General features: G+C 40.5%; 1 protein-coding gene across 5 annotated transcripts in view; it reads left to right on the top strand.

The window, feature by feature from the left end:
* Positions 1–21,581, top strand: part of arfgap1 (ADP-ribosylation factor GTPase activating protein 1) — a 44,493-nt gene that overhangs the window by 18,270 nt on the left and 4,642 nt on the right. For 3 of the 5 annotated variants that reach the window (XM_070896133.1, XM_070896134.1, XM_070896135.1), the window contains exons 6-11: positions 12,602–12,688; positions 12,806–12,917; positions 15,325–15,381; positions 15,990–16,022; positions 16,383–16,412; positions 18,005–18,061. In XM_070896133.1, the coding sequence (XP_070752234.1) occupies positions 12,602–12,688; positions 12,806–12,917; positions 15,325–15,381; positions 15,990–16,022; positions 16,383–16,412; positions 18,005–18,061 (376 nt within the window). The remainder of the gene's footprint in view (positions 1–12,601; positions 12,689–12,805; positions 12,918–15,324; positions 15,382–15,989; positions 16,023–16,382; positions 16,413–18,004; positions 18,062–21,581) is intronic. The other 2 variants (XM_070896136.1, XM_070896137.1) reach the window with 2 other exon arrangements.

Raw genomic sequence — 21,581 nt, 5'->3', positions numbered from 1 at the left:
AACAATAATAAAGGTGCAAATTATGAACTCACTAACCCTGGGTTCACTAGTTCTCTAGCTAAGCTTTTGAAAGCCAAGCTGGTTCAGACTGTTAAAATGTAGTCAGCTGTCAATGAATGACCGCATCTGCAGTATTTTGCTTTTGTAAAAATGTAGACAGCTTCTTGCTGCTCTTGTATAAACACAGCTTACCCTTTGTGTTTTTCATGTAAAAGAGATAGTGAGAGAGCTTTTTCTACCCACCTTCAGTATATAGACAATATATTTTTCATGATTTAATTTACCAATGGTGAATATTTCACTAACATTGGCCTGGAATTTGCCGTCGCGATGATGGCAAACGGGCAGCGTTTGGCATCATTCCGCTTGTGAAACTGACTGCAACTTCGGATTTCACATGCGGAAATTATGAAGTTGCGGTCAGCATTTGACAGCTCTGAAACTGGCTATGCTATACTGCCCCCCTTCCCCCCCCCCCCCCCCCATCGTCCCACAGAGCTGGCAATCTGTGTAATCAGCCAAATCATTGAAACTGATGAAAGCTTTAGCTCTTCCGCAGTAGTTATGCTGTTAAATTCTCTATTAAAAGTTAGACCCAAAGGGATTAGGTTTCACTAGGGTTGTGATGGCATTATTATTGCTAAACAAATGTTAAGGGTCTGGAAAACTAATTTAATTTTGTGCAGTGTGAAATTTGTCCATTTTTAATAAACATTTTTTTAAGAAACTTTTCAAAAATGTATTTAATTTGTCCATCTTTTGCCTTTTCCCCTGGTGAGAGCCCCAATCTTTCTGTTGCTCCTTTTAACTATTTTTAAAAGTTAGAATTTGAAGGGCTTACTCACTTCGTTGTTTGGTATCTGAGAATTCTGCCTTTTGATTCGCTGCTTGATATCACAGCTGTTCAAACAAGGGAATACCATTAAGTTCCGTTGAATTGAATTGAAGGTTGGAAAACTTGAATTTCTCAACGCAGGGATTGTGAGAGACTTGTGTGAGCATACTTCGGGGCCAGCAGCGAATGCCTTCGCTTTGTTGCTGACTGCAAATTCGGGGCCAGTAATTAAAAGCAGAGAAGACCATCTTCATTGGCTTAAGATTCTTATCAAAGGCTTGACCATTTAGCTAAAGGGGTCTTTTCATTGTTTCAAAGCTACAACAATTGTTGCTTTCACATCTGGGATGGGCTGCTATGCCCTCTCCCCTGAAAAACTTGCATGACCTTTTTGAGCTGATGCTAGCAGTACAAAACATATTTAAGTTCCAAAGTTAAGCTCCAGCGATTAAAATCCAATTTGCCACACCTCAAAATTATAATGTGATTCTTGGACTCATATCTGTCTACATATAGATCAGGATCATTACCTAACACAAACTTAACGATCATTAAATACATTTTTACTAAGATTAAGATAAATAGTTGTGAGCATATCATGGTCAGTCCCTAATAATATCCAAGTTTGTTCCTGCTTCAAACACAATCTTGCTGCTTAACTGAACGTGTATTTGAAACAGTTTTAAAAGTGGAATAGAAAGACATGGAAGGAAACAGGATTGTCCCTTGAATGTTTTTTTTTGTCTGCTTATATTTGTGTGCTTTTTGTATATGACCAAATTGATTTGGCAACATGTAGGATACATACTTCTCAATCGGTATGTTGTGTTGATTCAGGTTCTGGATCTGTGGAGGACTTTGTTCAGGCTCACATTTGCTGTCCTTCCCCTTATGACTGAGATTCTGGAAGCTTAACATGCAGAAGTAATCTATGGTTAACTCCACCATTTGGGCTTTGGTTGATTATGTTCTCTGTGCCTCTTTGTCTTTACAGTTGCTCCATCATTATCAGACCCTTTTTCTGACAAAACTAAGAATTTAATTGTATCTGCTTAATTATACTTGCCTAAGTAATTATTTGTATTTGAAGAACTTTGACATTCCTGAGAGACCGTGATGGTGTTATATAAATACAAGTCATGTACATTATGGCAAATGTAAGGTTCATAATACAGTAGAGAACTAAGCTGAATATAAAAAGAACAGTGAAGATCTAAAAAAGGGAATAAGAGGGCAAAGAGTGAATATGAGAATAGATTAGTGGCTAACATAGAAGGGAACCCAAAAGTCTTTTTATAAACAAAAAGATCGTAAAAAGGTAGTCAAAGAAAGTGTGGGGCAGATTGGGGACCAAAATGGAGATCTTCTTGAGGAAGCAGAAGGCACTGCTGAGGTACTAAATGAATACATTGCATCTACCTTCACTAGAGAAGTGGGTGCTGCCAATGTAGCAGTGACAATATTGGATAAGATAAAAATAGATCAAGAGGAGTTACTTAAGGTTGGCAGTCCTCTGGTTCAGATGTTATGCATCCAAGGTTACTGAGGGGAGTATGGGTGGAAGTTGCAGAGGTTTTGGCCAAACTCATCCAATCCTTCTTGGATATGGGGGTGGTGCCAGAGGATTGAGGATTGCAAATGGTACACCCCTGTTGAAAAAAAGGGGAGATGGATAAACCCGGCACTACAGGCCAGTAGCCTTATGTTGGTGGTGGAGAAACTTTCAGAGATAATAATCTGGGAAAAAATAAATTGGCATTTGGAAAAGTACGGGCCAATAAATGACAGTCAGCACAAATTTGTTAAAGGTAAATCATGTTTGACTAAAACTTGATCGAGTTATTTGCAGCAACGGAAGAGGGTTAATGAGGGCAGTATGGTTGATTTTCTGTGTATGGAATTTCAAAAGGCGTTTGACAAAGCACCCCATCATAGACTTGATAGAAAAATTAAAACCCATGAGATTAAAGGGACAGTGTATACAAAATTGGCTAAGGGACAGAAAGCTGAGAGTAGTGGTGAATGGTTGTTGTTCAGACTGGAGGGAGGTGTACAGTGGTGCTCTCCACGGGTCGGTATTGGGACCACTGCTCATTTTACAAAGTATCAAATAGGGACAGGAGGCCATTCACCCCCTTCGAGTCTGTTCCACCATTCAATTATATCATGGTTGATCTGCAACCTAACTCCCATGTACCCACCTTTGGCCATACCCATTAATACCTTTGGTTAACAATCTCAGATTTAAAATGAACAATTAATCTAGCATCAATTCCCATTTGCGGAAGAGTTTTCCAAACTTCTTCCACCCTTTGTGCGTAGAAGTGTTTTCTAATTTGACTTCTGAAAGGTCTGGCTCTAATTTTTAGACTATGATCCCAACCCTAGAATCCCCAACCAGCAGAAATGGTTTCTCTCGACCCAATCTATTCCCTTTAATATCTTGAAAACTTTGATCAGATCACCCCTTAAACTTCTAAATTCTAGGGTGTGCAACCTTAATTTGTGTAATCTCTCCTCGTAATTTAACCCTTGACATTCAGATATTTACAGCACAGAAACAGGCCATTCGGCCCAACGGGTCCATGTTGGTATTTATGTTCCACACGCGCCTCCTTACACCCATCGTCATCTAACCCCATCAACATATCCTTCTGTTCCTTTCTCCCTCATCTAGCTTCCCCTTAAATATATCTGTTACTTGCCTCAACTGCGCCTTGTGGTGGAGAGTTCCACTTTCTGGATAAAGAGGTTTCTCCTAAATTCCTTATTGGATTTATTAATGACTATCTTACATTTATGGCCCCTTGTTCTGGTCTCATCTTCTTCAAGTGGAAACATCTTCTAAGTCTACCCTATCAAACACTTTCATTATAAAGACCTGTGTCAGGTCACGCCTCAATTTTCTCTTTTCTAGAGAAAACAGTCCCAGCCTGTACATCCTTTCCTAATAGAAATAATCTTTCTTTTTGATATCATTTTAGTAAATCTTTTTTGCATCTTCTCCAGTGCTTCTATATATCCTTTTTATAACATGGCTATCAGAACTGTTCACAGAACTCCCAAGGTTCGATACACGTTTAACATAACTTCTCTGCTTTTCAACTCTATCCCTCTAGAAATGAACCCCGCTGCTTTTTTCCCTTTTTTTTAACACCCTAGTAACATGCATTGCTGCTTTGTGATTTGTGTATCTGTATCCCCAGATCCCTCTGCTCCTCTACACCATTTAGACACTTATTTTCCCAGGGGTATGTGGCCACCTTATTCGTCCTACAAAAATGTACCACGTCGGACTTGTCTATATTATTGATATATATGACCTGGACTTCGGTATACAGGGCATAATTTCAAAGTTTTCAGATGACACAAAACTTGGAAATGTAATAAACAATGAAGAGGATAGTAACAGACTTCAGGAGGACATAGACAGACTGGTGAAATAGGCAGACACATGGCAGATGCAATTTAACTCAGAAAAGTGTGAAGTGATACATTTTGGAAGGAAGAAATGAGAAGAGGCAATATGAATTAAATGGTATAGTTTTGAAGTGGTTGCAGGGTTATATGTGTACTTATCTTTGAAGGTGGCAAGACATTTTGAGAGAGCTGTTTTTAAAAAAAAAAAAATGGGACTCTTGGCTTTATTAATAGAGACAGAGTACAAAAGCAAGGAAGTTCAGCTAAACCTTTATAAACCACTGGTTAGGCCTTGGCTAAAGTAATGTGTTCAATTCAGGGCACCATACTTTGGGGAGGATGTCAAGGCATTAGCAAGGGTGCAGAAGAGATTTACTAAAATGGAACCAGAGATGAGAGACTTAAGTTATGTGGAGAAACTGGAGTTGTTTTCCTCAGATTTGATAGAAGTGTTCAAAACTCATGAATGGTTTTGGTAGAGTAAATAAGGAGAACTGTTTCCAGTGGCAGGAGGGTCAGTAACCAGAGGATATTCATTTAAGATGATTGGCAAACGAACTAGAGGCGACATGAGGAAACAATATGTTACATAGCAATTTGTTATGATCTGGAATGCACTGCCAGAAAGGGTGGTGGAAGCAGATTCAACAGGAACATTAAAAAGAGAATTCGATAAATACTTGAAAGGAAAACACTTACAGGGCTATGGGGGAAAAAGCAGGGGAATGGGACTAACTGGATAGCTCTACCAAAGATCTGGTACAGGCAAGATGGGTTGAATGGCCTCCTGTGCTGTATCATGCTATCTCCTGTCTAGGCATGTTTCTCCCAGAGCACCTTTTCGTCTCTTTGGCTATGCATTAATTACAACATACTTAGTCTTTGCAGGTTTCAACAGAAAGACTAATTTATCCAAGGGCTGTCTCTTTTCTATTTAATTTGATATCTTTTGCTGTGTGGTTTGCTTGTCTGATACTGGTAGGTTTTGTAGTTTGGAAAGCTTGGTTCTCGGTGTTACTCCATTGTTGGTGGATGCAGTTTTAAATCCAGCAATGAGGGAGCAGCACGAGATAGATTTTTTTAAATGCCGTGTCTGCCAGGGTGAAAAGAGCATAAACATCGGAAATAAAATTGAGCACGCTGCAGGAGGGTGAGTTGCTTGGGATTCACAGGCTGGATTGCCAGAGTTTCATAGACTCACAGGCCATAGTTTTTTTTATTGTAAGATCAAAGTAAAGGGCCAAGATCCATAGTTCAGTGCATTGTTTAAAGTTCAAAAGAATAAAAGCATGTGTGGGAGATGGTAGATGAGCCTCTTCAGATGTGAGAACAGTATTCACATCTTGAATGGACTTGAGCTTCACAGCAACAACAACTACTTGCATTTATATATGGTTAGAGGCTCAGCTTAGGTTAAAATAGGACGCTGACACAACGGACAGTCTGGTTCAACTTGACACAGTGGCCACGGAGAGCGATGGAATCAATTAGCATGGGGGTCAGAAAAGGGAATTGGGTGGTCAGCAATAGAGTGGGAATAGGGTCAAGAAAACAGGTCTTGTGGATAAGATGAGCTTGGAGAGGGCGTGAGGGGAGATTTGACAGAAACTAGGGGAAGATGTGAGCCCAGGGTAAGGGTAGACAGGAATCTTGGGAGAAGCTTGGCTTGGTGGGCAAGGAGGGATGCAGTCTATGAGCTCCTTGCACATTTTAGGAGGTGAGACTGGAGCGAGCAGGGAAGGGGTTTAAGGAGACAGTTGGTAGTCGAGAAAATAAGCTGGGGTTATCAATATATTACAAGATGATCCTGGAGCAGTTTTGGCAGAGGAGGACCCGATCATGCATGATGTGGCCCAGGCAGATCTGGCAATGAAAGGCTAACCCAGTTGTGTGCCATAAACATTCACATCTGTGTCTCTTGGACTTAAGGGGCGCAAGGGTAATGAAGACAGAGAATTGAGTTGTTGAGAGCAGGAGGCAGATTTAGCAAGGAAGGAGATTTGGGAGTTTTATTTGAGGTCAGAGGAGACAGCGAAACCAAGACATTGATGCATTGATAGATGAAAGGCGAGGGCAGTAGCTGTTGTTTAGACTTGACAGGGATAAATAAATTGTGTTTTAGGGTAAAACACTTGAAGTGTGAGAAGCAATCTGGATGTAATGACTCGCCAATTGGACTGAAGAGGTGCAAGCATTGATTGTAAGCAATTTGAAGGAAGTTAATGCGGTTAGAGCGGAATCAGTAGCAAAAGAGTGGTTAGGGTTGGATGATGGGTGAAGGAGGTCATTAATAGAGAAGCCTTTTAGCAGTATGTAAGGGGTCAAGTTTCAGCCTGAGTTGCTCCTATTTTTTTGGAACAACCGGTTTAGAATGGAGTATCTTAGAAATTGTAATTCTCGGCATTTAGTTTGTTCCAGTTCTAGTCAGTTGGAACAGTTTCATTTTGGAACAGATTTTTTTTTCAAAAGGGGGCGTGTCCGGCCACTTACGCCTGTTTTGAAAGTTTAGGCAGTGAAAACTAACTTAGAATGGAGTAAGTGTAGATTTTTATACGCTCAGAAAAACCTTGCCTACACTTTACAAATCAGGCGTAGGTTACAAATCAGGCATAGGGAACCGGGGGAAGGGGGAAGGGAAGTAATTAAATTCTACAAACATTCAACAGTCTTGTACAAATAAAGAGCCATCCTGACTAAAAAATTATAAACAAAGCAAAAAAAAAATATTGAATATTCCTACCTGTGTGAAGCAGCAGTCTTCGAGCTGCGGTGCTTCAGGCAGGCCTTCCTTCCATGTAGGAGACAGCGGCGGCGTCAGTGGCTCGACAGCAGCCGAAGACACAGCAAGCAAGCAGCCTTCGAGCTGCGAGGGAAACTGAGGCCATTCGACCACGGGATGGAGCGGCGGCAGTGGCTGACGGTGGCCGAAGACACAGCAAGTAGCCTTCGAGCTGCGAGGGAGACTGAGGCCATTTGACCAGGGACAGGGAGAAGCAGCAGATAGCCAGTTTGAAACTTAAATTTGCAGAATGGGTGCTGCATTGTCAACACCACGGATTATGCAATGGTTCGCCAGCAATTCACTGCATAGGAGAGAATTGATTCGAGCTCATAGCCCATAGGCTGATGGGCAGGAGACCTTACCCACGTCGTCAATATCGAGCCAGGCGCTCATACCTGGACATGAGCGAGGCTGATTGTGTCAAAAGGCTGTGTTTCCGCAGAGAAGTTGTCGCTGAGATCTGTGATATACTGAGAGCAGATTTGCAGCCCAGAAGCAGAACGCCAACTGTCTTGTCTATTGAAGTGAAGGTAACAGCTGCACTTGCCTTCTGTGCCTCGGGATCGTTTCAGGCTTCAACTGGAGATATGTGCACCATCTCTCAACGTGCAATACATGCCTGCGTTTACCAAGTCACAGCTGCACTGTATGCGCGGAGGAATGACTTCATCAATTTCCCAATGACCGCACAAGCGATCCATGAGAGGGCTGTGGGCTTCTTCAGGATTGCCGGCTTCCCAAAGATACAGGGCTGCATTGATTGTACTCACATAGCCTTGCGAGCACCTGTGGAGGATTCCAAGCAGTACAGGAATAGAAAAGGTTTCCACTCCATCAATGTGCAGCTCGTGTGTGACGACAAGCAGCGCATCATGTCAGTCAATGCGAGATACTCTGGCAGCACCCATGATGTGTTCATCCTACGTGACAGTGTTATATCTGACATGTTTGAGCAGCAGCCAGAAGGACAGAGCTGGCTACTGGGAGACACTGGATAAGGCATGACCACCTGGCTCATGAAGCCTATTAGCGTGACACGGACAGAATCTGACCGTCAATACAACATGGCGCTCATTGCGATATACAGCATCATTGAGAGGACCATTGGCATATTGAAACAGCGTTTCCGATGCCTGGACCATTCAAGAGGCCACTTGCAAATACTCTCCTGACCACCTGGCTCATGACGCCCCTACGTGTGACATGGACAGAAGCTGACCGTCAATACAACATGGCGCACATTGCGACGCGTAGCATCATTGAGAGGACCATTGGCATATTGAAAGAGTGTTTCTGATGCCTGGACCATTCCGGAGGCCACTTGCAATACTCTCCTCAGATTGTCGGTCACTTCACTGTTGTGTGCTGCATGCTCCATAACTTAGCCATCATGAGGCAGCAGGAGCTGGTAATGGAACCAGAAGACCCACGTGAGGGTCCAGTGCATGATAGTTTTACGGAAGAGCAGGATGTGGATGATGACAACGATCAGGAAAGCATGCAAGTGACTGATGCCAGAGCACGAGGTCGGAGGAGGGCCGTCCATCGTGCTCCTTTAATGATTGCTTGAGCCCTGCGCCAGCAGCTCATCGTGAACGCTTCAATTACTGATGCCTGAGGGCTCTGCGACCACTGTTGCGCATGGACATGTTTATTCTTTGCAGTTGTTCCTACGTTGTGTTGTGTTAATGGAAGATGATTCAGTTTTAATGAAAAAATATTTTATTGAAAAGTTAACGTCACTGTAATAAAATATTTGTTGTATCAAACTTTACTTTTTAATATGACTCTTGAAGATCACTTATAAACTTGTAAAGTTACAAAACAATTTCAATGTGAAAAATCTTACACTCTCTTAAGATCACTTAAACGTCAGGATCACTTTTTAGGTGCAAAATTAAATAAGATACAAAATGAGAGCATTTACACCAAGATCATTTAAAAACCCTGAGATCACTTATAAGTTGTAAAGTTACAAAACTTACAAAACAATTTCAATTTGAAAAACGCTGCTACATCAAGAACAAGAACAAAAGCAGCAAAGAAAGGCTGCAACCATCTCTCATCCACATCTCAGTGAATGTTCACTTCTTCATGGGGGTGTCATTTGATTGGCGGGGCTGTGTGCCCTTATTGCAGCAGCTACCTCCATGACGGCCTGTGCCGTCACTTGCATGCCCTTCCTGATGGCCTGTGCCGTCACTTACATGCGCTCCCTGACGGCCTGTGCTGTCGATTGCACTCCCTCGGACATTCCCTCCCTAAGTTCCCATGTCACTACTTCTATTTCTCCCGTCAGGACCGTCACCTCTTCACCCACTGCACTGACGCTATCGATGAGTGATCGGGTAAGCTCATTAGTCTCCATACCCAATGCCACAACCTGAGCCACATCTGTTGCATGCTGCATCTCAGACGAGCGTGTCTCCAATCTCCTTCTCCTCTGCCTGGGTCTGCCTCGTGACACCACTACACTGGGAGGCGCGGGCACGGACAGTGGACGCTCGGTGTTCCAAACGGCACCACTACACAGGGAGGCGCGGGCTGGAATGGTGGGACGCTCTGTGTTCCAGACGGCAGTACTAGAGAGAGAGGCGCGTGCTGGGATGGTGGGTGAATGGGTGTAAACTGTTCCATTATATCACCAGCACCACTGGGACCCGCAACGTTGGAATCAAAACCATGGAAGGTGGAACCAGAACCTATGCGAGTGGGAGGCGCAGGCTCGGACGGTGGTGCACTGGCTGTAAACTGCTGCATTACACCAGCAGCACCACTGGGACCCACAACACAGAATCAAACCCATGGAAGGTGGAACCAGAATCTATGCAAGGGGTTGAGACTCTGATGCCCCTTAAAGGGGGCTCATAAACATTAATTTGGAAGCTCTCCCCTGTAGACATTCAGTCGTCGCCGCTATCATCCGGTCTGGGTCATCCGCACCTGGTTGTACTGTTTCTTGTTCTGTATCTTCAGGATCCTCAGGGTTATCATCATCATCTTCATTATCATCATCTTCATCTTCATACACCAGAACAGTCAAATGTTTAACAGCGGCAGGATGGATGACATGAGTACTCTCACACATAGCAGGCCAGGCAGCAGGTTGATTTGAAGGGCCACGATGCATTTTCAGGATTTACCCTCTTCCTCGCATGCGGGCCCAGCTTGTGCTGTACTGATTGCTTTTCTCCATATACGACTCATCATAGCAGCTACCCTCTGTTCCAAGGGTGTCAGTGGATGCAGATTGGGCGTACCTCGTCCTGTTCGAGTTGCTTCCCTTTTGTTGTGGGCCAATTTCTTCTGCAAAGAGTAAAATATAACTTTTTACAGAGTGCGCCTTTCTGCAGGGTGGGACATACAGATAGTCACATTACAATTACGATTACATTAAAAATGGAAAATATTACTTGCACACTAACTACTTGACCAAGGTCGTGCCATTTCTTTTTACACTGGCTTCCAAATCTCATGGTATGCACCACTGCGCAGTAATCTTCTGCAACTTGGTTTCAGCGTTTCTTCATTTCCTTAGGTGGCACTTTTATGCAACCTCTGTTGCTGGTATCTAGCTCCTGCCATCTCTCCTCAATGACGTTAACTAATATCTCCGCTTCCTCATGCAAGAAATTATTTGTTCTTGGTGGACGTTGTTCCTTGCTGTATTGAATTGACACTCTTATTTTTCAAAACACACAGTCCTTAATTTGCATGCACCAACGCAGCACCTGTTCTGGAAGTTTAGCAGTGAAAAGCAGCACTCGCTGATTTCAGCAGGTGATTTATTCAACAGTGCTGCTAAAAGCACTCCTTCAGACACAAAAAAAAAATCAACAAAATTCAATCCCAAGCCTTTCCAAAGGTCCACGAGACAAATCAGCACTTTTCTTTAAGTTTATTTAAAAATGGCCGAGTGCCAATGTTTCTGGGCTACTGCACACGCTCCAACGCGCATGTGCAGGGCTGCCGGCACGACGTTGCCTCGTTTAACTTAGCCCCGCCCCCTCTCCACTTGCAGAATAGGTGCGACTCTGTGGCTCTGCCCCCCGCTGCTGTGTGCGCGCTGCGCTGAGCTCCCAGGGTCCAGCAAGGAGCCGGAGAATTGAGGTATTTTTCTGTCGCGCTTTTAGGCGCGACAAACGGGCGTCCAGGTCGGGGCTGCGCTGTTCTAGGCGCGGCCCGAAACTTGACCCCATTGATTCTAAGTTCAAGAAAAGGTTAAACTGCAGCAGTATTATCACTTTGAACCACAATTGTAGGACAAAGAGGAATATAAGCAAGAACTGGCACATTACATTTTTAGGACTGATGTCAGGAAACATTTCTTCATGCAGTGTTAATAAATGGTTTTCCAGGTAGGATAGCGGAGGCAAAAATTCTGGGATATTAAAGACAAAGTTGGATGTTATGATGGGGTAGAGCCATGGATTTCTTTGGAACTATGAACTGAATTAAGTTCGATGGCCTCTTATCTGTACTTATCTTTATGATTGATATGAAGATGGAACGGCTCAAGGTTATTGGATATATTTAAAAACTGATAAGATCAAATTATTTGAACTGGTACTCATTTTTTTTTAAACACTGCATAATGCGATCTTCTGCAGAAAATACAACATTGTAACTTACTACTAGTGCAATATTCCATCAAACATTAATGTCAATAGAACATATTTGGGGACAGTAAAAATTCAATAAACCTAATGGCATTGGGCGCAGTGAATATATAAGAAAAATGAAGGATTCTGAAGATACTGCCAACTGAGCAAGCAGCTGAGAATAGGTAACTAAATGTGAATATGTGTTAAGACTATCAGCACAACTTTGGACTTTCTGAATGAGAGCTTTGTACTACTTATTTCCTTCATATTGCAAATACAAAATTTCTACAGTGACAATCCCTCGGAAAACTCATTCTAATAACCAGTTCCATATGGATACTAATTGTATGCGGCCTCTTTTGGTTGAAAGTTCTATTTACACTAGCAAATCTCCCGTGGCGCTACTTCCACGTGTCTGGCAGATGACTGCGATGCTTAGCTGTTAAACCTGGCCTGTCTTTGCTACCACTGCTCAGGTATTCCGTTTAGGAATGTGATCGACATCTGTTCCCCGATCAATTAAAGCCTAATTGTTGTTGGAAGCTTTTTTTTTGGCAGCTTCTTTTATCTTCTGATTAGTTGAAGATCGGGAAAAAAACAACAGGAAATGACCAGCTTTTTCTCTTTTTAAAAAAAATGATATTTAAAAATTGCTCAGTTTTGATTTGGAATTTTATTTGAAGTGTGAGGCATGAGCGTGACAGACTATCTCAATCCTTATGTAAATATATTAAAAATGAACAGACTGTCAGTAATATACTTACTACTACAACCGTGGTATAAAATAATATATATAGTCTCATCATATATTCTCTGTTTAACATGCACCTTAGCAAGGAACCTATTCCTGAGACTCGAGCTAAAGAATCAATTGAGAATTTTTCAAGTGCAGCATGGTTGTACCTATATGTCAATATTAAGGTTATATGTATTTTATGCATTTATATATTGTGTTTTCAGTGGTAGATCTGGACCTAACCAAACCTCTGGATTATCCTCTGATAAAATGTTTGAGGACTGGCTGAATGATGATAACTCCTATCAAAGGTAAAATGACACATCATTTCACTAATGCCAAGATGTGTATTATGTTGTTTGATATTCATCTTGCTGTACTGTTTTCAATTGAAGGAATGGTGCTTAATGTCCTTTCATTATTTAAAGTGGTGAAGGATATGGTAGTCAGGATAATCGTTACGTTGGATTTGGAAACACTGTATCTTCTCAGAAAAAGGAAGAGGATTTCCTCAACAATGCCATGACTTCTCTTTATTCGGTATGAAAATATCTTGATTTTATTTCAGAACTATAGTTGAAGATTTTTTGGACTGCTAATCAATAATAACTTTTATATTTATATAGCGCCTTTAACGTTGTAAAATGTCCCAAGGCGCTTCATAACAGTGTTGCAGACAGATAAATTTGACACCGAGTCACAGAAGAAATTAAGGCAGATGATCTAAAGCTTGTTTAGAGGTAGGTTTTAATGAGCGTCTTAAAGGAGGAAAGAGAGGTATAGAGGTTTAGGGAGAGAGTTCCAGAGCTTAGGGCCCAGGCAGCTGAAGGCACGTCCACCGATGGTTGAGCAGTTATAATGAGGGATGTTCAAGAGGCCAGAATTTGAGGAGCGCAGACATCTTGCGGGATTGTGAGGCTGAAAAAGATTAGAGATAGGAAAGGGCAAGTCCATGGAGTGACTTGTAAACAAGGATGAGAATTTTGAAATCGAGGCATTGTTTAAGTGGGAGCCAATGTAGGTCAGAAAGCACAGGGGTGATGGGTGATCTTGGCGGTGCGGGTTAGTACACAGGCTGCTGAGTTTACGTAGTGTGGAAGGCTGGCCAGGAGTGAGTTGGAGTAGTCAAGTCTAGAGGTAACAAAGATATGAATGAGGGTTTCAGCAGCAGAAGAGCTGAGGCAGGAGTGGAGGTGGACAATGTTACGGAGGTGGAAAAAGGCGGTTTTAGTTATGACGGGGATATGTGGCTGGAAACTCATTTCAGGGTCAAATATGACACCTAAGTTGCGAACAGTCTGGTTCACCCTCAGATTGATGCTAGGGAGAGGGATTGAGTCAGTGGTTAGGGAATGTAGTTTGTGGCGGGGACCAAAGATAATGGCTTTGGTCTTCCCAATATTTAATTGGAGAATATTTCTGCTCGTTCAGTATCTAATTTTAATTATGTATGACCATTAAGTGACACAGTTTTATATAAATGTTATCATGTAATGTGTTAAAGATTTGGGAATAACCTTGTATCTGTAATCTAAACTGTGTACTCATAGTGTAAATAAGTTAAGTCTGTTTGTTGAAGAAAATTGATTTTATGGTGGCTTTAACAACCTGCCTTTAGACTTGAGATTTTTGTGCTGTCGATTGATTTTCAAATAAAGTGTTGCAATGTTCTACAAATAATAGATTGAAGTGAAAATAGGTTATTGGTAGCATTATCCAACACTCAGATGTTTCTTGTTGATGTTTATGAATTTAATTTGGCAATTTCTGAACATTAAGTACACTGGAAATTGTAGCACTACTATATAGCTATTATAGTTTTAAGAACATAGGAATGCATAGGGCCAATTGACCAATTCAGTTCCAACCTTACCCAATGCTTACTTACAGCAATTAGATTTTCCAGCCTTAAAGCGACATAGCTTCATGATAGCAGAATAATACATTCTACTTTATAATGGTATAATATAGGTATGGTTCTTATTGGTAGTAAACAATGTCAGGGAAAGAAAGGTAGAATTTGCATTTATATTCACATATTCCAGATATCCCAAAATGCTTCACAGTTAATTAATTATAGTCATTATTGTTTTGTAGACAAATGCAGCAGCCAGTTTGTGCACAGCAAGGTCAAACAAAAAGCAAGGCGATGAATGACCAGCTAATCTGTTTTTAATGGTGTTGGTTTGGAGACCTCCTCTGCTGCTATTCATGTAGTACCATTAAATCTATTATATCTACCTGAGCTGGCAGATTGGGCCTCAATTTAATGTCTCATCCAAAAGATAGCATCTTTGACAATGCAGCACTCCTTCAGCACTGCGCTGAAGTGTCAGCCTGGATTTTATGCTCAAGTCTTGGAAAGGGGTTTAAACCCACAACCCTCTGACTTGCGAATGTGGTACCACTGAGTTAAAACTTTTGAGATCTGCTAACGTGTATATACAATATAAAGTAAGGATCCCAAGATGAAGTCCTGGCTTTTGCTGCTCGTAACCTTTTTCAATAATATAAAGTTCTCACTTTTGACTACCCTATTTTGAAGCATAAAAAAACTCCACACAGTAACTTGGATTTCTACTCATGCACGTATATTATATAACATTTTAATCTTTAATGGGAGCTCCGTGCTCAAAACTTTGAACTGTCCTTATGAATATAGGAAACCTTCCTTCTCTTCTAGTTAGTTGCACGCACTGCTTACTAATTGACCTGTGGACTACTTGATTTGAGCATATAGGCATGGGAGGAGAACTATACTCGGCATGATTGTTTATCTGAGTTGTTGAAAGCTTCACATGACTGACAATTTCTGAAATATTGTCTAGTATTACATTTGGAATTATAAACCAATATTACAGAAATGGAAAACGAATATAGTTACTATAAATGAGCAATGATGAATGATATTGAGTCAGTTCACTAAGATATATTCACTGTTTTACAGGGCTGGAGCACTTTTACTGTTGGGGCCACCAAGTTTGCATCAGCAGCGAAAGAAGGTGTAAGTAGCACTATCTCAGTTTCTGATTTATTCTGGTTTTATTAAGATACAGAAGCAGACTTCCAAATGGATAAATGTAGTGAGACAGCATTTTTGTGAACATTTAAGTTTGCTAAACCTTTCCTCTTTTGTTAGAAACATAGAAACATAGAAAATAGGTGCAGGAGCAGGCCATTCAGCCCTTCTAGCCTGCACCGCCATTCAATGAGTTCATGGCTGAACATGAAACTTCAGTACCCCCTTCCTGCTTTCTCGCCATAACCCTTGATCCCCCGAGTAGTAAGGACTTCATCTAACTCCCTTTTGAATATATTTAGTGAATTGGCCTCAACTAATTTAGTTGTTGAGCTTCAAGAGAGATTCAAAGGCCTAAGCACTTATTTTAAAAATACACAGGCAGATATATCTATGTTTTAGCAAATAAAAGTGTAAAAATACCAAGTGTCAGGCATAAAAACATTTTTTTGTATTCAATTAAGCAGTTTTTTTCCATTGCCATTTTTCTCCATCATGACCAGTTTGCTTATTAAAATGTTGAAGCAAGAGTAATTCAGTCTTGAGAAGAATGAATGTATGTGGGTGAAATTAATCATTTTTTCTTCAAACAGGCAGCGAAACTTGGAAGTCAGGCAACGCAGAAGGTACTGTTCTTTTATTCCATGTTGTTCCATATTCTGTTTGTTGGGTATTTCCAGGTGTGGCTAAGATGGTTTAGGACCAAAGTTAACAGGCTCCACCAGAACATATGATGGAATCTAGATTTCTGCTTCAAATTAAGCAGCATTTCAAATGTGATCATGATCCCATGTTACAACATTGAACATTTTTTTAAAGTTTTCTTTTGGGACAAGGTTTAACCGTGCGCTCTAACTGTCAACAGTTCTTCTTCTAGTGGTGCATTTGTTATTTATAATCTGAAGTAAACCGTTTTGTTGGGGGAGAAATGGTGAATTGCTAAAAAAGTGCTTGTTCTGTCCTTGTTGCTTACTTGCTGGATAAAGGTCTGGGGCTACAAGCAGCAACCAGAGCCGGTAACGTGCCTACTTTCTGTGCATGTCAGATTCTTCTTCAGCATGTGGCATTAATATCCTCCGTTTATTTGGTCGACTTCACTTGATTTCATAATTACCCATGTGATTAGTCATTATTCAGGAACTTATTTTGAACCATACGTTAGTTTGTGCAATCAATGCATGTTTTAGCAGACATGGTAGGCATCTTTTGTTATTGCTGAGCAAGTGGTCCATATTTTCCGTTTTGCAGTCCAGCGACTTTCAGAAGATGACCACTAGTATTAACAGTGTAATGACATCTGTCACATTATAAAGGTCCCCACTACTTTTCTCACTTCTCTCCCTCAATTTCCTATATTGTATTCCAGCTTCATTTTATTAAGTAATAGTTACATCCAATATGTGTGAAAGTTGACCAAAATAAGAAAAGGTGTTGGACCAAATTCAGGTATTGTTTTATTTATTTTTCTTCCTTGCCGCATTCTCTCCTGAAGGTACTGACTGATGCTTGGGTAGAGTTCTGGGCAACAGTCCAAGTAACCATATTTTGTGTTGGTCTGGACATTGAGTTTTGACCATTTGACCTTTCTCACCATCACCATACACATGTTTTACCAGCAGTGTCTCTGGATATCACTTATGATTGTTAATAATCCTGTCTGTTTAAAGTGAGAATTATTGAGAGAACTTTCTGCTTGTTTAGACACTTATAACTGCCCACCAATAAGTCCTTTTAAAAATTAAAAACTGACCAATATTTATGTAACATAAGTATAGGCTTTTTCTGACAAACAATCTTCTCTGCCTTTGTGGAAGACCTTTTAGAGCTCTATTACAGCTTTATTACTGATTTAGATAGAAAGCTTCAAAGGTCATAGTGTCTGAGTAATTGCAAAAGTTAATGGCTTACAAATGTGATTACATACTAGTACAGAAATTCTCTTCAGCAGTGGAAGTTTAGCTAACTGGTTTAACAATATTTGCTAAATGTGTTTGGAGATTATCCAGTAAAATTTTATTTTGAGCCCTTGGGAGTAAAATTCTACTTCGGTGGAGTGCAAAACAGCCGGTAGTGGATCGGCCATCTCCCTATATGTCAGCATGATTTTTTTTCGGCGGTGCTTATAATAGGCAGCCGAACTGCTATCACCCGTTTGGCATCCCCATCAAAGTTTGAATTTACTCCATTATATTTAAGGTACTACTGTAGCAAAAATGATACTTTGGACAAAACTGGTTAGGATTTGAAAAAACTTTTACAATGAAACATAGACCTTTTATAGTGTTACTTGGGAGAGACCTTTAGAATTCAGACTCAGCTAAAGTAAAGTTGGACTGTATGCCTGGCTGTGAATAAAAATTGTTGTGTGACCTACTTGTCTCTCATGCATTTGGTAGAATTTGCAATGTAGCAAAATAGATGCCTGGCTGAAGCTCTGCCTGTTGTATTGACCATGCCTTTGTGTCATGTCTGCATGCATTCTGGTAACGTGCTAGTGGTTCATGCTGAGGCAATTGTATTCTTGAGCTATTTGCTTCCTGCACATTTGACATATATCCAAGATGTACACTATTCAGTACTGATAAACTCTTTTCTTGCTTTTAAATAGGCTACAGAGTTAGGTCACACAATTAGTGAGAATGTGATCAAACCTGCTCAGGACAAGGTAACATAGTCCTGCTTAAGGAGCTCAAACTGATGATCAAGACACTAATTAATTACTTGAACTCATGATTATATCATAATTTGAGGCAATATTTTCCCAATCAAGCATTTGTAATATACTTGATAATGCAAGCCAATGTATCATAGAATGATGTAATAAATAATCCATTGGGCCAGATTTTGCTGTAACAGGGCATCTTAGACTTGCCCCTGCACCCTTCAGCTCAAAAGATTTTTGCCCATTAAGTTGCTGAAAGTGAGAGCTGATAACGGTGCAGAGAGGGATACAGGGCATCTAGGACCTGAATGAACAAGGAACCAACAGGGCATCTACTTAATCAATGAGATTTAAGGATTGGGAAATGATCAGTGGAATGACTGAGAAGGAAGGTGAATTAAAGGGGGTGAAGTTAATGTCAGGTACAAAAAGAGAAACAGCGGAAAGAAAGATTGGATTAAGAGAGTGGAAAAAAGCAAAGGCAGAAAGGCAAAGTAAGAATTTTAGAAAAAATTTAACTAAAATATTTTGACATTTTATGAATTTAAAACAATTCACAACCTGAAGGAATGAGACTCCACACACTTAATAGCTAGCTTTCAGTGCCAGAGAAGTTGATTGGCAGTAATTAACACCCATCACTTCGGTAGAAGGGTACTTGTGCTTGTAATTACTAACCCTAAATATCTGGGGTGGGTTTAGTTTGTATTGACTGTGTAAACACAGTTTCACCACATTCAATGCTTATCAATGGTGAGACAGACAGTGAAATGCCGCGAAAGTAATGGCAACTCGGACAGCAACTTTTGGATATTTGCATTTAACCGCTCATCTGTCCTTTGCCTGAAGTGGCTATACCATTTAACCATAAATAATGGAAATATTTTGACAGCAAAATCTGGCCCATTGTCTGAATTGATATGACAGATTGTTAATCTGTACATTTTACATTTTATAGTGTGTTAGCTATAAAAATACTATTTCCCATTTCATTTTATGGTTGGAGTATTAGATTTTGGAGTATCTTCAAAGACTAAAGTACCTACCTATTCGACTCTCTTCCAGATGAATTTGTACAGTTTTACTGTCTCTTAATTGTATATCCTGTCATCTTATTCCCTTGTTATATTGCACTTTGTCATTTACTATTCCATTTATATTAGAATGTACAGCAGAGACACAGGCCATTTGGCCCATCTGTTGGTGCTTTTCTCTCAATGAGCCACCTAGGCTAATCCCACTTTTTTGCTTGGTCCCATACTGTTTAATATTGTTTTTAAGCAGCTATCTAATTCCCTTTTTAAAAGAATTTACAGGCTCTGCTTCAGAAATTGTAAGTGGCAGAGAATACCATCTCTATCTACTCTTCGTGCCGACTTTTTTCTAACCTCTCCTTCATTTATTGTACTCCCTTGTTGCTGCCTGGCCAACCAATAGAAATAATCCATCACTATTTGCCTTATTACCCTTCACTATCTTGAAGACTCCCATTAGATCATCCCTTAGCTTTCTCAGCTTTAGTATAAAAAAAAGTCCTAACTTCTCAAGTCTCTTAATAAAAGTAAACACTCATCTCTGGTAATATCCTCAAGGATCTATGCTGCATATTTTCCATTACTTTTATATCCTGCCTATAATGGGGTGTAAAGAAATCTACACACTATGCTCTGACTGACCTAACTAAATTCTTCCAAGTTTAATATTACTTCCTTGCTTTTGTATTCTGTGCCTCTAGATACATAAATAATCTTTTTATTGGCTTATTTATTTGCATTTCCATCTGTGTATCTACATGGAACTCTCTGCTCCTCTATATTTAAAATCTTCCCATTTAAAGTGTGTTTCTTTTCACTGTTCTTCCAAAATGTATTACTTTCAATTTTTCTACATTGAACTACATCTGCCACTTATCTGCGCACTCTGCTAGCCTTTGTACTCTGTAGCCTTCGATAATCTTTATCACAATTTGCTATACCCTCACCTCCACATGCATTTGGTATGAACAATTTTCAATGTTTCCTTAATTCTTAAATCCTGATCATTTATGTATATAGTAAATATAACAGCAGCCTCAACTGATCCCTGTAGAACACCATTCAGCATATCTTTCCATTCCAAGGAATTTCCTTTGACTGTTATTCTTTGCAATCTGCCCTCCAAGAATATCTCTCTCCATGTGGCCGCATTCTCATTAATTCCACGTGCCATTGCCTTTGCCATAAGTCTTTTATGTGATACCTTATCAAGTGCTGTTGTAAGTTGCTTCCAGTCCCACAATATCACCTAGCAGCCTGTCTGCCAAAATTGTCCCAGTGTGTAGTCTGGCAGTATGAAAATCACATTGCTGGCCTATACAGTTAACCCAGTAGCTTAGCTTCTATGCAGCCAGAAAAAAAAAACTGTGGCCCAACAGCATGCAGCATCCTTGGTGGCCATTCACCCTTGCTATCAGTGGAGTGTTGCCCCTGGAGGCAGGAAACAAAATCACATTCAGAGGTGGTTCGCCTCTTCTGGAGATGTGTATCCCAGTTGAGAGCTGCCTCCAAAAATAGCATTATATAAATGGAGGGGAGGAGAAGTCTCTGGTGTTTTCAGTCTGACACGAGTAATAAATGCAATATCTGATCTAGCTAATAGTTTCCAAACAAGTTGTTCCCAATTTTGCCCTTTTTCTGTTTTTTTGTAATAGCAGATTATATTACTTCAATATTTTAGTATGTTTTCCTTCAAAAGAGAAGAAAAAGTATTATTTTTGAAAGTTGCCATCTTTCTATCTATTTCATTTTTTAAATTTTCTACATTATTTGCCTGAAGGCACAGATGTGCTAGGATACTGTTCCACAGCTAATTGTGACTTTCTAGTATCTTGCCCAAATGGTCAATCATTATGTCTCAATTGAGACAGTTATTGTCAACAGACTATTCAACTGAGGAAGCTGAACAGAGCCTGATCCTTCCTGACCTCCACCACCACCATGTCCACATTTGTACATGTTGCACTCTTTGAAAGTTTTACATTTTTGACTACTAACGATGTATTAAAACAGCAACTTGTATTTATATAACGCATTTAATGTAGTGAAATGTTCCAAGGTGCTTCACAAGCGTATTATGATATTTTTGAAAATTGACACTGAGCCGCATAAGGAGAAATTAGGATAGATAGGTTTTAAGAAGCATTTTGAAGGAGGAAAGAGAGGTTTAGGCAGGGAATTCCAGAGTTTTGGACCTAAGCCAAAGAAGACACTGCCACAAATGGTTGAGCGATTTAGAATCAGGGATACTCAAGAGGGCAGAATTAGAGGAGTACAGGCATCCCACGGGAGGGGATTGTGGGGCTGGAGGAGATTAAAGATAGGCAGGGGTGAGGCCATGGAATTTGAAAGCTAGGATGAGAAATCGAGGTGTTGCTTGACCGGGAGGCAATGTAGGTCAGCAAGCACAGAGGTGATGGGTGAGCGGGACTTGGTGTGGGTTAGGACACGAGCAGCCGAGTTTTGGATCACCTCTAGTTTACGTAGGG

Source organism: Pristiophorus japonicus, chromosome 12, assembly GCF_044704955.1.
Source record: "Pristiophorus japonicus isolate sPriJap1 chromosome 12, sPriJap1.hap1, whole genome shotgun sequence".
In the NCBI taxonomy this organism is placed as follows: Eukaryota; Metazoa; Chordata; class Chondrichthyes; family Pristiophoridae; genus Pristiophorus; species Pristiophorus japonicus.
This window is presented reverse-complemented; position numbering and strand designations above follow the sequence as displayed.